This window comes from Colossoma macropomum, unplaced genomic scaffold (genome assembly GCF_904425465.1).
Source record: "Colossoma macropomum unplaced genomic scaffold, Colossoma_macropomum, whole genome shotgun sequence".
Lineage (NCBI taxonomy): Eukaryota > Metazoa > Chordata > Actinopteri > Characiformes > Serrasalmidae > Colossoma > Colossoma macropomum.
The window spans coordinates 242,521-259,487 of record NW_023496051.1 but is presented as its reverse complement, the minus strand read 5'-3'; the positions used below and the strand labels follow the sequence as shown (position 1 = coordinate 259,487).

The window sequence follows — 16,967 nt, the reverse complement described above, 5'->3', positions numbered from 1 at the left end:
TAGTGTAGTTTTCTGTAGAATTGACTTTGTTTCTGTTTCAGATTGTCTGGGTGAGAGTGTCAGTGTGTCCTGCAGTCCTCACACTATCTGTGCTCTGCGGGATTCAGAGGTGACCGTGAAATGCTCTTACCCAGACATCATCTTCTGGTTCAGCTTTAAACAGAAAGCTAAATGGAGGAATGAGGAACATCCAGAGGATTTAGCATTAGACCTAGACTACACAGGACGAGTGAGCACTACAAATATAAGGTCCAGCTCAACTCTTACAATCAGAGAGCTGAGAGAGAGAGACTCAGGAGAATATCACCTCATGATTATTACAGAACAAGGAGAGAAACATCTCAGCTCAACTGCAGTCAATCTAACAGTTACAGGTAAAGATAACAACTAAAGTAAACTAGTCTTTTCAATCTCACACTGGACGGTAACAGTTCAAGTTTAAGTTTAAATATTGTGAATTAGAAATCATAAGCATTACAGCTTTCAGCAAACGAATCTGCAATTATACCTAAATCTATTACGATCATGTCATAGGTATTATCTATTAAACTACTGTTACTGAAGTAACAGTAACTGAACTGATATTTTGGACCACACCTTTAACACCTTGCAGTATGAGGAGAGATTGAGTGGTGATAATGGGCAGCCTTGACACATGCCACATGATAATTGAAAGTAATACCAAGGCCATGGAAACAGCATAGGTGCTTAATCCAATAAATAAATAGTGGACCAAATCTAAACTTATACAATGCTTAAAAATGATATTTCCATTTGATGCTTTTCAGTCTCTGTCAAGTACAAATCATATATGATTCATCTAAAATTAAAAAAGATAACCTTCGCAAGGACTTTGGGTCAGATTTTGACTTTGTGAGAATCAATGAAATGGTTGCTTGATGAAGAGTAAGATTATAATTCAGCTTTGGTGGGCACTAATCTTAGGGATAGAGAGATAAACAAAAAAATATACAATTGATAAGTGTAGATTCAGACTAGTTTGAAATAATTAAATTAGCGTTTCATCTCTAGGTGATTTTTTTTTAATTGTGTGTTCACAATAATTCACATTTTCCCTATTCCAGTGTTCATATTTCAATGTTTCCTATCTGTGTTCTCAAAGAATGGGCATCGATCTGCTGTTCAATAAAAAAAATTCTACACCAACTAGTGTTGCTCATTTGTCACTTTAATGTGGTTGAGATATTTGCACCAAACCAAAACCTGGGTGCAACATTTTGTTTTTAGCCATTTTCATCATTTTTTAAAAAATAGAATTATTTTGACTTTCTTTATGGCTCTTAAACAAATGCCTGAATGGACAGTGAATGGGGGTGCATGGAAAAATATTATTTAAATAAATAAAAAGCAGCATCCCAGCACACCCACTGTTACAAAGTCCTACAACTGGAGTTAAAATTAAGTTTTAAAGAACAACAACACTGATTTTATTGCTCAGTTGTCATAAAGACCTCAAGGGTTCAATTAGCAAGATGGCGTATTCAAAATCATTACCCAAAACCAGAAAATATTGGTGGAATAACCAAACATTCAAGTTTCAGTGGACTGAGACAATTAAATTTGTATTTACTTTACATTTAAAGCTCTGGCATTTTGTACGTAAGTAATCGAGTTAAAATTACTCAATTCCTTACAATTAGTTGCTATCACTTAATCCAGTATGGGGTGAAGTTACCCAGAATTCTGAGCAGGTGAGTTGATTTCTGTTTATTAGCTCTTATTTTTCCTTCAGGTGTTGTTTTTCTGAGTTTTTATATGGCATTTTTTTATGAGGGTAAAATAGTGGTAAATCTGATAAAACATGTTTTTGCAGACTATTTTTTCCTTACAGCATCTTGCCTGAACCTCTCCATGAATAAAGTTTTAGAATATACATTTTTAGGTCAAACTTTTATCTCAACAGTACCGTAAAACAGTGTCTCAGGCCTCAGGCAGTGTATTTATTGCCATTTCATGTAATAAGTATTGCGATGAAGGCTCTCCAGAGGTGTTTGAATCCATAATTTTCCCATTTATTCAAAACCACAGTATCAAAATCACAAAAAACACAATCAGAGACAGTCCAAAATAGTCAAAACCCAAGATAGCTTAGAAAAACAAGTACCAAAAAGAATCCAAAAGGAGTCCAAGAGTTCAGAAGAAAGTCCAAGCAAACCATGAATCCAGCAACAGTAGTGATAAAAAGCTCAGTACACAACAAACTGCAAATACTTCACAAAGAGCGTGTATTTGTACAGGTCCAAGGTGTCACTAGGAAACAAATCAATACTTAGGTAAGGCTGACCTCTGGTGTCGAGGGCAGGTATTACACCTGAGAATTATATGTGAGGGAGCTTTTAGAGGCATTAACCCCTTAAAATCCCAGGCTTATTACATACTACGACTTATTATTCAGTAACTACAGGACCATCAGTACAAACTGGTTGAGCTATTCTTCAATTATAGAAGTGTATAATAAAACTTTGGGCCCACCGGCAGGCCCTGGCCTATTAAAGGGGTTAAACTCTAAGGCCGTCGGGTTCCTATCATCACAACTGTGAAAAATTCTGACTCTGTAAGTTTCTCTAGAACAGTGCATTTCACATGAAACCAATCTGAATGACATTGTTTCAATCTCAAAGATTTAATTACACAGAAATTTTGAAAGTTTGGTGTAATCCCCCTTTTATGTATTGTCTGTTTAGGCTTCCTGGAAGTCATTCTAAGCATCATGAGGTGCAGGAATAAGGTGGATAGTGGAGCATAAAGTGAAAAACAAACTAAAAAGCTAAGCTTAAAAACACAGAGTTGTGCACATCTCTGATGTGTGCTCGATGTGTGGTTGAGGAATGCTCTGAAAACGTCATGATCTGATAGAAGATAAGCTCTTCTCACATTCACTCCTTCCCCCACAGCTGTTTTTCCTCAATAGCAAAAATTCAGTTCTGCGTCACTCATTTATTATTAGTGCGCTCACTTTTAAACTTATGTTCCCTCTGAATAAGTACAGTAATATGCAGTTAATGAGGTTTCTGATAATCAAACTGAATGATCTCTGATAATGTGCAAAGTCTTGGCAGTATATAAATGTTAGCAGGAAGTTGTTTTTTATCAGATAACAATCTCTAACAGTTTCCTCTTGCTTGAAGTCACAGCCCCCCCTTCCATCCACACACTCGATATCTCTCTTTACTGTAAATGTGATCTCTTCTTCGTGTCCAAATGTAAGTAAATAACATATATTCATATTTAAAGTACATTTTTTTTATGTTCATAAGAATGTATGGATCATGGTACATAGTTGCAAATTGATGCCGTTCAGTGCTGATCATTTTAATAGAAACACATTGCACGGTTGTATGGAAAAGTTTGGGCACCTCAGTTGACATGTTTTGGCAGAGAACACATGTATGCGTATTTTAATGCACAGTTACTGTTTATTAACTGTACCATATTTGGGAAAAGAGTAAAACACAATGTGGCCTGTGCAATGGTTATGACATATTGTATGTTTTTATTTTTTACAATATGTTAAACTCAGTGAACAAATAGAAGTTGTGCCTTAAAATTTGCAGAAAAATTCCACATTTAGGTTCCCTGTAGAGGATATGCTAACTTGATTTCACTTAGAAAATCAACCAAACATGTAATTTGACCAGGACTGTGGTCAGAGATATTATAAAACAGGAGACAGGTCACTGGTTGGAAATTGAATGGAAAGCTTGTAATCCTCAGCATGGTGTCTGTTTACAGATAAAGTCCCATCCTTAACAAAATGAGCCAATGGACTTGTTGGTAAAGCCGCAAGAGGGAAAAGCTCCCCCTTTTTGTGGAGATCTGTGTGTGCGCAGTGGCCAAAACAAGCATGTTTTAGTGCGTTATTTGAGCCAAACACTACAAACTATTTCTACGTGTTTGGTTAGATTTTAACAGTGGTTTCAAACGATTGCTTTTGAAGCAGCAATGTTGCTTTTAGGCTGTGTTCAGAATGCAGGCAGGTCAGATTTGTTTCTCAAATCAGATCTTTTGAGACGACTGTCCGCACTGTTGTTTGCAAGTGATAGGATTGGATTTGTGTGTCCAGACATCACCAGCTTATCTACATAGGCTGCAGTGGTAATGATGTAGGAGCAGGGATGGGGCAGTCGCTAAGTAGCACACTACTTTTTGTAGTTAACTACAAATGTTTGTAGCTAGTAGCTGTAGCTGCTACAGTTTTATGAAATGTAGCTAATAGCTGTAGCGACTACAATTTTTTGTGTAGCTATAGCAATAATTCTTGCTACAATTTCACTACAGGCTTCAGGCAATCCACACAAAATCTGAACCATAGAACGCGGTCGTTCACTTGGCTGGTGGCGACTGTGCAGTAATGACTGAGCCGTGGACAGTTCGAGCAAACGGTCATGTGCTGATCACCGCTTACTAATAGGCTTAACTCAGGGGTCACAACTGAAATGTTAAGAAGAGCCATTTTGTCCTTTCAACACAAATGAAACCACAACATTTTATGTCCGTTTTACTGTCTTGGCTTTATGTGTCTGTTTATGTGTGTGCTAACGTACTAATACAGGCTAACAATAATGAAAACGCAGACTTACTTTGCTCTGCATTAAGCTTTAGGTCAGCTATAGCCGCTTTTCTCGCACCACAATCACGAAACTTGTCCGCGGGTTTCTTGTAAAATGTCTCTCAAAGTTTTACGAGGTTAAGTTCAGCCTCTCATTCTCCAGCTTCTCGTTCGAATTCTCTCGTTCCACCTTAAATGGCGCAGCACGATCTAGCGCCTCAGGCACCTTTTAAGGTGGAACGGGAGAATTCGAACCCGAAGAAGGAGAAAGAAAGCTGACTTTAGCTTTGCGAGTTGTTTCAGATTAAACGTATCAGGAAACCAGCTGGAGTGATTATAACTGCAAATAAGTCCACTCATCTCCAAATTATCGATGTTCATCTTAAATCTGTCTCTTTGCCTTTTCGTTGTCTGCGTTGCTGTGGTGTCCAGCAGTCTGTGCGTCAGTCTTCAGCGTGAAAGGGTGAATTAGCAGTTATGGGTTAACTACAGCGTTTAAGACCATTTATTGTGAAAACTGTTAGAACTGTGTGTTATAATGATTTTACAGTAAAGGAGGATCATGTTATGTTATTTTAGCTAAATATCTAGTTCTGCTGTGGAGCCACAGCAGCTCTGCAGCAGTGGAGAGATTATTCAGGCCTGATTCTCACCCCAAACAGAGTCAGAGTAACTGATGAAGATTTTGAGGCTGAAGTGTTGCTGAAGTTTAATAAAGGACTCTGAATGTCATGTCTGTACAGATCCTGCTGAAATGTCTAAATTGGAGCAGATTTATTTCAACAGTTGACAGTGCTTTGCATAAAACTGTTCGGTCTGTATTCAGTTATGTTTGTTGATTTTTGTTAGGAAAAATCTGGAATGATTGACTTTGCCTTTACTTAGTCCAAATTTTGTTGGATATCACGCCTTTGGTTGTGTAAGTTTGATTGTTGGTTACACTTAAACTTAAACTGTATATTTGCAGCTTTTCAATTGTGTGTTTCTTTCTGGCTAATGATTAAATGCAGTGTCTTGTTCACACTATCAGTTGGGCTTGTTTGTTGTGTCAGGTGGAGATTCACAAACATTTTGACAATCACGCTTTGAAATTAGTTAAAAAGTAGTGCACTACTTTTCAAAAAGTGGCTAAAAAGTAGCCACTACTTTTTCTGGAAAAGTAGCTAAATTGTAGCAAGCTACAAATTTTGGGAAAGTAGCTGCAAAGTAGCTACTAGTTTTTCAGTAGCTATCCCAACCCTGCGTAGGAGTCAGTAGCTACGCAGGTGCATCATCTCACCCTCTAAACTCTTTAATATTCCCTGGCATAAGCATGAATCTTTAGCATTCTTTTTGAATCCGAGGACTTCCATCACTCTGGATTTGACATTGTTGTTGTTTGTGACATTGTGAGTGACACAAAAGACACAGTAAAATCTGATTGGAATCGCATTTCAAACCACTTCTAAATGTGGTTTGGATCTGATTTGCATAAAATAGATTTCAAGTGGTTTTTAGTTAAAAAAAATCAACCTGGATATGCCAAAACTCAGATTTGGGCTGTCAGTCTGAATATTAGTTTTGGATTTACTGGTCTTTCCCTTTTCAAAGAGATTGGATATTCTTAAAATATTCTTAATTACTTATTCTTTACATATCTTTCTTCCATTCCAAATATTAACAAAAACCTTAACATAAACCTTTATTTAAGGTATAATGATTGAAAGAAAAAACTAAATCTTGTGAGGAAATAAATATTTTTCTTAAATGTATGTGTGCCATGATTGTAGGCATCCCCTTAAGAGTGAAATTTAACTGAAATATATTCCCATTTATGTTTTTAGGTTCCCCTGAGCAATTAGGAACACTCCTCTGTTTTGTGTTCTTACTTTTGTATTTACATTCTCTCTTTTGTGTTTACGTTCTCTCTTTTGTATTTGTGTTACCTCTTTTATGTTTCTGTAACCCAGTATAAGTCACCATAGATAGCTAATTACTAGAAAATTATTCCTCAGAGAATATTGTTCAAGACAGGGAACTATGAGGGTCATTTCAAAAGCCTCAGCTTGCATTGCTTTTAGTAGTCCATAGTGAATTTCGAAGTACGTTTTGTAGAATTAAGCCTCTTTTGACCTTCAGCGTCTTGACTGGCTGTGTCACATTTGCTTCCAGAATGTGATGATATGTAGTGTAATTGATTTATCTGTGCAATCTTTCCTGTGCCACTAGCCACACAGCCCCACAGCCCCATTTTTAACAGTTGGTAAGATGTTCTTTATGTCAAATGCTACTTTTTTCCCTCACAATATACTAAAATATAAAGTTTGGTGATTGTAACCAAAGAGTTTCATATTTACTTCAACAGTCTTCAGGACTTGTTTCCAAAATGCCTCTGGCCTATCCAGATGTTTTGTATACTTGACTTTTGTGATGAGGTTGTAAGTAAAGTTTGCCTCTGATGACTCTTCCATGCAGATCATGTTTGTGTAAAAAATGCTGTACAGTAAAAATGTATTTGAGAGTTTTCTTGGTCTTCCAAATCTTGCCTTAACTACACAGTTACCCTTAACAGCCACTTCTCAATGATATTCTGGACAGTGGTAATTGCGAGCTGGAAGAGCTCTGACATCTTTTTTATAGTCTTCCCCTGCTTTGTGGGAATCAATTTCAGATCATCAACCAGCTGCTTAGAAGTACCCATGGCTGTTGAGTGTTATCACAAGGTTTGACGGGTCAGAGAATTTATTACATTCTGGTCTTCAGCTGACAATTCCTAATGGCAAATTTCACCTGCTTAACCAGTCCTAATGAATCACCTAAGACCTACCGAGTTAAATTATACTTAACAACCGGAAAGGTGTCCAAATTTTTGCACATGCCATGATTACTACTTATCTCCAGTCACTAATTATAAACCTAAAAAAATTGTCTGTATGGTATAAATAAATGATAAATGTGTTTCTCATACAACTCAATATATTTATTAATTTTTTTTTCAAGATACAAATGGAACCATGGGTTTTAAACTGATTGTCCTCCAACTAATCCTGCTACTCAATATATCAGGTGTGATTATCATAATGCATTATATGTTATATAATATATATTATATGCTTTTCATCTGTTTCTGTCATTTTTATTTTGTTGCATTTTATTTTCACTTTCATATTATTGCAAATTATTATGATTTCATATTTTTTGATTGTTTTGTGGTTTTCTGTAGATTTCACTTTGTATTTGTTTCAGGTTGTCTGGGTGAGAGTATCAGTTTGTCCTGCAGTCCTCACACTATCTGTGCTCTGCGGGATTCAGAGGTGACCGTGAGATGCTCTTACCCAGACATCAGAATCAAATCTGTCTTCTGGTTCAGCTTTAAACAGAAAGCTAAATGGAGGTATAAGGAACATCCAGAGGATTTAGCTTTAGACTCAGACTACACACAACGAACAAACACTAAGTATACAAGGTCCAGCTCAACTCTTACAATCAGAGAGCTGAGAGAGAGAGACTCAGGAGAATATCACCTCATGATCATTACAGAACAAGGAGAGGAACATCTCAGCTCAGCTGCAGTTAATCTAACAGTTACAGGTAAAGATAACAGCTAAACGAAACTAGTCTTTTCAATCTCCTCAGCTTCTATTGTTATGTTTTGACCTGTATTCTCATTCAGATCTGTGGGTGAAGATGGCCACTGACCACAAACAGCAGACAGTGACTCTCACCTGTAGCACTTCCTGCAGTCTGACCTCTAAACCTAAAAATTACTACTGGTATAAGAATGGAGTAAAAACACAGAAGAAAACTTCAAAGAATTTTCAGCCTCTTGTTTTATCTAGCAAAGCCTCTTGTTTAGATGCTGGCAGTTACTCCTGCTCTGTTAGCCACACTGATGAAATCCAGTCTTCTGAATTGCGTGAGTGTGAATTCAAGTTCAGTACTAAGCAGTTAAAGGAATAGTTTGGTGAAAACTCAAATTTGAACAATTTTCCACACAACCGTTACATGTTTGGTGTCCAAATTGTGCTTTTTAGTTTATTGCTGGAGCGACAAGGCTAACATTGTTAGCAAACGTAAGAAGTCAATAGACACCTAAACCTTTCCATAAATACCCAAAACTTCTCTCATCCTGCTCCAACCACATCTAGCCCTTCAGTATGGTTGAAAAGACGTGTGTGACATGATACACAAGAATATGAAGGCGAAGGAGTCAGAATTCAGCTGTGTCAGAATTCATCACAACACGGTCATCTAAAATGGTCGAGTGCTGTGTTTAACTATATGATGCAGTGTTGTTCATGTTTTAGTTCCCAGTAAATCACACCATGTTTTAAACATCAACATGTTTGCAACACCTTTATAAAGACTTAGATGTACGACCCCATTTCCAAAACAGTTGGGTATCTCAAATACAAAATAGACATATATTTTGCAAAAAAAAAATAAAAAAATAAAAATTCTCAGTTTTAATAATTGATTTGTTGTATTTGTACTATTTTCACTTATATAAATATAAGGTTTCAATGATTGCATATCATTGCAGTCTGTTGCACAGAATCCCAATTTTTTGGGAAATGAGGTTGTAGTTTGAGAGGGTTGAAAGAAGTTTTTGAGCATGTGTTTACAGAAAAGATTTTGGTGTCTATCGACTTCTAGTGATTGTAAGCAATGTTAGGCTCAGAGCTCCAGCGCTAAACAAAAGAAGCAACATTTGGACACCTAAACATGTCTTGGCTGGTCAACAACATCTGGGGTAAGTGGGGTTATTGTATAAATTGTGTTAATTAACTCTATTAATTCTTAATTACTTATGAAGTATGCTATCAACATAGTACAGTACTGGTCTTTAACTTCTACAGGTGTTTTTGAGAGCTGTTGGAATGTGACATACACAGAGAGAAGACTCTGTGTTTTAGAGGGTTCATCAGTGAACCTTCCCTGCACTTTCTCATATCCCAGTAATCAGACTATTACTGATGTGTTCTGGTATTACAATTGGCTGGAGGAAAAGCCAAAGGAGCTGAGTAAGGAAAAGCAGTTTGCTGGTCGCGTGGAGTATATTGGAGATAAAGAAAGAAACTGCACTCTGAGAATGAGAGATGTGAGAAGGAGAGACTCTGGAGAATATTACATTCAGTTCAGCACAGACACTCAAGAAGGGAAGTTCTCTGGTAAACCTGGAGCCTTTTTGAATGTTACAGGTATGTCACCATAGTAGCCTGTATCTAATTTTTAATTTTTTTAGTAGTACTGGTAACAGTCATTCTGAATGTTGCAGGTGAACAAGATGTTTACCATTTCGATCTATGTTTGATGCGTTTATCCGATTAATCTGATTTATTCTCTGCATGTTCAGCTTTGCAGGTGAGAGTGAGTTCCAGCACAGAATCAGATAGACAGACAGTAATACTGATGTGTAGCAGCACCTGCACTCTGCCTAACAACCCCACGTACATCTGGTACAAGAACAGACAGCCTGTAACTAACAAAATCATCAGAGACAACAAGCTGTACCTGAAGTGCAGTGAAGATGCAGGCAACTACTCTTGTGCTGTGAGAGGACACGAGGAGCTCCGCTCTCCTGAGCAAACATTCAGTGAAGACTGTGAGTCCTGTAAAACACTCTAAATACTAAAAAACCCACTTCCAATCTCAGTCTGGGCGACCCCTCACTAAGCACATCTAGCACACCCCATTTAACTCATTTGCTAATTAACAGGCTTCTTATGAGTTTGATTAGGTTCGTAGTGTAGGAAAAAAACAAAAAAAGAATGGGGTCCCTAGGACTGGGATTAAGAAACCTTTCGTCCTAATGGTTTAGCTCAGTGGTGCTCAATCCTGGTCCTGAAGAAAAATATTATTGTGCTGCATTCCACTTCACAATGATGCTCTTGTTTTTTTTCCAGTATGGGGGTCATGAGACAATATGTGCTTTACAGTTGGACTTGCTATAAAATGCATGACAATGGCAATGGTTTCTATAGTTCCACTTAACTTATGATATTCCTAGAAACTATGAACTAAAAAAAAAATTGGTTAGCCTACCTTGGACGAAGCTCAAGTTAGCAGCTTATTAGCAGTTTATAAGCTTATATGCCAGCTTACCCGAATTTTCCATTCCACCTTAAATGGTCCAGCAATTTCGCTTGAAGAAACACCAGGGGAAAATTTGAATAAGAAGCTAGCTTCAGCTTTCTACCTTGGATGGTTGATTAGCCACAATGTCTGAAATGACGAGTGGAGAAAACAAGTTTTAGCTGGAAGAAGCAACGTGAATTCACACTTATCTTCTGTTTGGGAACACTTTGGTTTCCCAGTCTAGTACAATTATAATTGTGCCAAAAGTTTGACACAATCAAATGGCTGTGTACCGTTAACATTTCCTTAACTTTTATCTTATATCATATATATCATATCATATCATGTACATATACACAATATGGATAAAGATATTGAGACACATTCAGGTGTTTCATTCAGTCCCATTGCCACAGGTGTATAAAATCAAGCACCTAGTCATGCAGTCTGCCTTTACAAACATTTGTGAAAGAATGGGTCATTCTAAAGAGCTCACTGAATTCGAGTGTGGCACTATAATAGGATGCAGTTTGCGAAATTTCTTCCCTCCTAGATATTCCACTATCAACTGTGACTAATATTATTGAAAAGTGGAAGCCTTTAGGAACCACAGCAACTCAGCCAGTTGCAAGTGTCAAACCACATAAAGTTACAGACACATAATGCATAAAAGTAACCAATGCTCTGCTGACTCAATAACTGCGTTCCAAACCTCCTCTGGCTTCCTCTGGCACTGGGAGCTTCATGGCATGGGTTTCCATGGCCAAGCAGCTGCATGCAAGCCTTACATCAGCAAGCACAATGCCAAGCATTGAACAGTGTGATGTAAAGCACGCCGACACTGGATTCTGGAGCAGTGAAGACATTTTCTGTGGAGTGATAAATCACGCTTCTCTATCTGGCAGTCTGATGGACAAGTCTGGGTTTGACAAATGCCAGGAGAATGTTACCTGCCTGACTGCAAGGTTTGGTAGAGGAGGGATAATGCTATGGGTTTGTTTTTCAGGGGTTGGCCTAGACCCCTTAGTTCCAGTGAATGGAAATCATTTTGGACTATTGAATGTTTCCAACTTTGTGGGAACAGTTTGGGGAAGGCCCTTTTCTGTTCCAGCGTGACTGAGCCCCAGTGCACAAAGCAAGGTCCATAAAGGCATGGTCGGGTGAGTTTGGTGTGGAAGCCCTTGACTGACCCACACAGAACCCTGACCTCAACCCCATCAAACACCTTTGGGATGAACTAGAATGGAGATTGTGAACCAGGCCTTCTTGTCCAACATCTGTGTCTGATCTCACACATGCTCTTCTGGATGAATGGGGAAAAAATTCCCACACCCACACAAATCTTGTAGAAAGCTTCCCAGAAGAGTGGAAGCTGTTATAGCTGCAATGGGGGATCTACTCCATATTAATGCCTATGGATTTAGAATGGATGTCATCTCCTGTAGGTGTAATGTGTAGTTGTCCCAATACTTTCGTCCATATAGTGTATTAATATTTATTCAACATCTGTACTGTCAACGGCACAAGTTGACATATTTAATCTAGCAGTCAACTATAAATGATTATATTGTTGCTGTCAAAAAAACAAAATAAGTACACTATATTGCCAAAAGCATTCGCTCGTCTGCCTTCACATGCATATGAACTTGAGTGACATCCCATTCCTAATCCATAGTGTTTAATATGATGTTCTGGGAAGGCTTTCCACAAGGTTTAGGAGTGTGTTTATGGGAATTTTTGACCATTCTTCCAGAAGCCCATTTGTGAGGTCAGACACTGATGTTGGACGAGAAGGCCTAGCTCGCAGTCTCTGCTCTAATTCATCCCAAAGGTGTTCTGTCAGGTTGAGATCAGGACTCTGTGCAGGCCAGTCAAGTTCTTCCACACCAAACTCACTCATCCATGTCTTTATGGACCTTGCTTTGTGCACTGGTGCACAGTCATGTTGGAACAGGAAGGGGCCATCTCCAAACTGTTCTTACAAAGTTGGGAGCATGAAATTGTCCAAAATCTCTTGGTCTGCTGAAGCATTAAGAGTTCCTTTCACTGGAACTAAGGGGCCGAGCAAAACTCCTGAAAAACAACCCCACACCATAATCCCCCTCCACCAAACTTTACACTTGGAACTATGCAGTCAGACAAGTACCGTTCTCCTGGCAACCACCAAACCCAGACTCATCCATCAGATTGCCAGATGGAGAAGTGTGATTTGTCACTCTAGAGAATACGTCTCCACTGCTCTAGAGTCCAGTGGTGGCGCTTTACACCACTGCATTCGACACTTTGCATTGCGTTTGGTGATGTAAGGCTTGGATGCAGCTGTTGGGCCATGGAAACCCATTCCATTAAGCTCTCTATGCACTGTTCTTGAGCTAATCTGAAGGCCACATGAAGTTTGGAGGTCTGTATCGATTGACTCTGCAGAAAGTTGGTGACCTTTGCGTACTATGCGCCTCAGCATCGCCTGACCCCGCTCTGTCTTTTTACGTGGCCTACTGTCGTTCCCAACCGCTTCCACTTTGTTATAATACCACTGACAGTTGACTGTGGAATATTTAGTAGCCAGGAAATTTCATGACTGGACTTGTTGCACAGGTGGCATCCTATCACGGTACCATGCTGGAATTCACTGAGCTCCTGAGAGTGACCCATTCTTTCACGAATGTTTGTAGAAGCAGTCTGCATGCCTGGGTGCTTGGTTTTATACACTTGTGGCCATGGAAGTGATTGGAACACTTGAATTTAATGATTTGGATAGGTGAGTGAATACTTTTGGCAATATATCTCCATTTTCATGATCAAATAGACCAATGTAAATGCTTCAAAACTGCTTGGAAGGAAATGTCTTTAGATTAACTTACATTAAAAGTAAGTACTTTTTTTTCCTTCTCCTGTAAAGTTACTGTTTGGGGATATTTGTTTTTCTTTGCACAGCAACAATATATCCATGCTATTGTGGCCAATGTTAGGAACTGCACACTTTCATTGATAGTTTAATGCTGATCCAACACAGTGTTGACATTGAAAATTTAACTTCAAGCAAAATGCTGATTCTAAGGAAAAATGAATAATGCTACTGTCTGAGTCACGACAGTAACCTGTGAGTTTAAAAAGATCGAATATTATTTTTTAAGAATTTAATGTGTACAGTGTATTATTAGAAGCTGTATCAGGTTCAAGTTCAGTAATATGTCTCAGTTTTCTCCAACTGTTTTTAGCATGCAGTTTCAAAGGTCTTGAAGGTCAAGAAAAGAGCTTAGTATTACCACTGCTCACAGTGGGAGTGGTGGTCTTTCTGGCTCTAATACTCATCACAGCAGCTCTGTCTATGTGGTATGTGAATAGTGAACACATTTAAAATAATTTAAAAATAGTTTTAAGTTCATGTTTAATTTAGCTTAAAGGCTGTGTTATTTGTTTCATAGGAGAAGAAAATCCAGTTCAGCTAAAGCCCAGAAGAGCTCTAGGGAGAGTGGTCAGGTAAGCATGTTAGGCTGGCTTTACATAGTGAAACTTTCATGCAACTAGTTGTATTTAAGTTGCATGCAACTTGACAGTTACACAGGACAATTGAAAAACAAAGCTGCATGCAACACATTCAGTCATTCTACTGGTTAGCCAAATATTTTTGGCTGTTTCATAAAACTTGTTCAACAAATTTGGAGCACTTGCAATTGTAGGGGCTGAGTGTTAAGTGAGTTGCAGGATGCTTTACATTTAGTTGCATGATAGTTTCACCACGTAAAGCAAGCCTTAGAGATAAAGGACTGCACGATCGTGTGATAAGTTTACATACAATGTGGTCTCATGTATAGCTCTTTCTTTCTGTTTCTCAGAGTGATTCTGATCCTGTGTATAATAACATCTCATCCCTGCCCTTGACCTCTGACCAAACATGTACAGCCTCAGATAATCAGGATGATGTTCTGTACTACAACTTACATTTTAAGTACATGCACACCCAAGCAAAGCCTGTGTACTATGCTAAATTTGCAAATTGCCCAGAGAGTGTTCACTATGCTGTTGTGGACTTCCATAGACCTGCTGCCACCCAGTGAGGAAACAAATGCTACTACATCTATGCAAAGTTTAAACCATTTGACTGTATTGTTTAAATGAACAATAATGGATTGAATTAAATGAATCTTTATGTTCCACAGGTCTCTGGCAGCTGAAGGAGCTGATGATCCATCTCAGATTTACAGCCAGGTGCAAAAACGCAAACCCCTAAAATGAGCAAAAGAACACAGTTACCATGAGCTCAGTGTATTGGGCTTCCAGAGCTGGACAACATCTGAGAGGCCATGTCTGCAGCATGAAACACAAATGTCTTGAGAAAAGCATAGTGGTTAACACTCGGGGGTTAAACTGGCTCTAAACCCTCCAGACATCTCTGGCTTGTGTGAATAGCAAACTTGCTGAACTATGGTTCTGTAATTTGATGGGAATGTCAGTTGTTTTCATTCTTTAGAAAGTCAACTTACTGTTATTTGTTTTATTATTTTATGCTTTTTTATATTGTTTTGAAATGATTTATATTCAAATTTGCTGGTAAAGTGACTTCAAGTTTAAAAAAAAACAAGAGTTACACTCGCTAGTTATACTAGGTAGGAAACCTGGGGTTTTCAGTAGCTTGAGAAGCAGGTTTCCTAATCTGATTGGATGGCAATGAACACTTGGCAGTAAAGTGTTAGATAAACTTGTCTCTACCATCAGTTTCTTAAAAACTGGAGAAGCTCTTCTAAGCATACAGTTGAATAGGATAGGATGGGTTCTTGAGGTCAGATGATTGGCAATCATGTTCGATAGTTAATTAAAGGCATTAGTATGGCGTTCATCTTTCCCAGAAAAAAATCAGAAGATAATTTGGCATAATGTTGATGCTGAAACAAGCCATAAAGACACAAATAAATAGGCATTTAGTTTTAATCACATTTTCATTATATCCGTGCTGACAACGCCATGTAATACCACAAAAATTGAAAAATATTGTTCCTACATTGTTGACACCCTTAGAAATAATAGGGCTCTCTCACCTTAAAATTCCCTATTTGGGCAAGACCTGATCAAGACTTTGCCTTCTCTTGGAACATGATTATTATGTAAGACTATCTGCAAAATACCATACATATAGGTATGTTTTTCAGTTATTTTTTACTGGTAGTGTTTTAAATAATGTTTGTGTGTTGACTGTACAGATCTGCAGTTCCATTCTTTATGTTAAGACTGATAACAGACTAATGGCTTATCTGGATAAGAAGTTTACATTAGGTGTTTTTCCATATCTCTACACCAATGTGCTCAGTGTACTTATGCTATTGTTGTGCTTTTATGCTATTAGACAGTTGTTAATGTTATTTCAGATGTTGGACTGTTTCAGTGCTTCTTAACAAATAAATATGGCACTTCTTTATTTTGTGTATTAAATTCAACACTCCCTTTCACTGTAGAGCTTTTTGTTTATATCGTATTTAAAAATGTCATCATTTATATTATGTTTATTGCATTCTCATGCAAAAATAGTGCTCCATAAGTGTTCCAATGCCTGCATATAACTAACAAAATAAAAACAATGAATTGTGTGTTTATATATATGCTACACATATGCTAGATATACCACTTTTGTTTCAGTGGTTCACATGCAATGGTTTATAAACCAGTCCTCAGGTCCCCTAGATGGTCCACATTTTTTGCTCAATCCCTACGTGTTGGGAGTTGGGACTGAGTGAAAATGTGCTCTGTTTGGGGGAGGGGATTGTGGGGGGGCAATGTTTTGAGAACCACTGGTTTACAATATTTACTTGCCAACACATACACTTTATCTCTGCTACTCCAAAATAACTTCAGTCACCTTGTTTTTTAGTTTTGGACATTGCTCAAATAACGCCATATTGCTGTAGTTAACATACCTAGCTAATTATGTTAGCTAGTTGTTTCAGTGGAAACAACATGAAGCACTGAGAAAGCAAAGCATGCAATGACCACCTAGTTACTATAACTGTACAACAAGTTGCATAGTTACTATAACAACCAACAGCATACTATGGCGGATAAAGTCTAATTAACCACAATCCTACCTTTTACAGCACTAGACATAGATGTCAAGACAAATGGTTGAACACTACAATCGTCTCATTGTTTTTTCTTTAAAAATACAGTACTGAAGTATCAGTTACGTGCCATACAATGGTCAACTGCTACGGCAGCTAGCCTGCTAAACAGTAGCTTATGCTAGGAACTAGCACAGCTCTGCTAAACAGGAGAAACTTCTGAAAACTTCCTTAAGCCACTTTCTGTGGACACAGTTCGTTGCTGCATTTACAAATTGTAACATGTGGTA

At 38.0% G+C, this 16,967-nt stretch overlaps 1 protein-coding gene and 1 long non-coding RNA gene across 2 annotated transcripts; both read left to right on the top strand.

Moving 5' to 3' along the window:
• The first annotated feature begins 3,185 nt into the window (after window positions 1–3,185).
• Window positions 3,186–7,931, top strand: LOC118804616. The gene is made up of 3 exons (XR_005007002.1): window positions 3,186–3,224; window positions 7,550–7,615; window positions 7,796–7,931. It is a non-coding gene; the product is annotated as an uncharacterized LOC118804616 (long non-coding RNA).
• Window positions 7,932–8,043: 112 nt separating this feature from the next.
• Window positions 8,044–14,863, top strand: LOC118804559. The gene is made up of 8 exons (XM_036565058.1): window positions 8,044–8,140; window positions 8,223–8,465; window positions 9,409–9,750; window positions 9,906–10,154; window positions 13,846–13,960; window positions 14,053–14,107; window positions 14,464–14,681; window positions 14,788–14,863. Exons 1-8 carry the CDS (start codon window positions 8,077–8,079, stop codon window positions 14,861–14,863), a joined length of 1,362 nt encoding a protein of 453 aa, XP_036420951.1. The 5' UTR covers window positions 8,044–8,076.
• The last annotated feature ends 2,104 nt before the right edge of the window (window positions 14,864–16,967 follow it).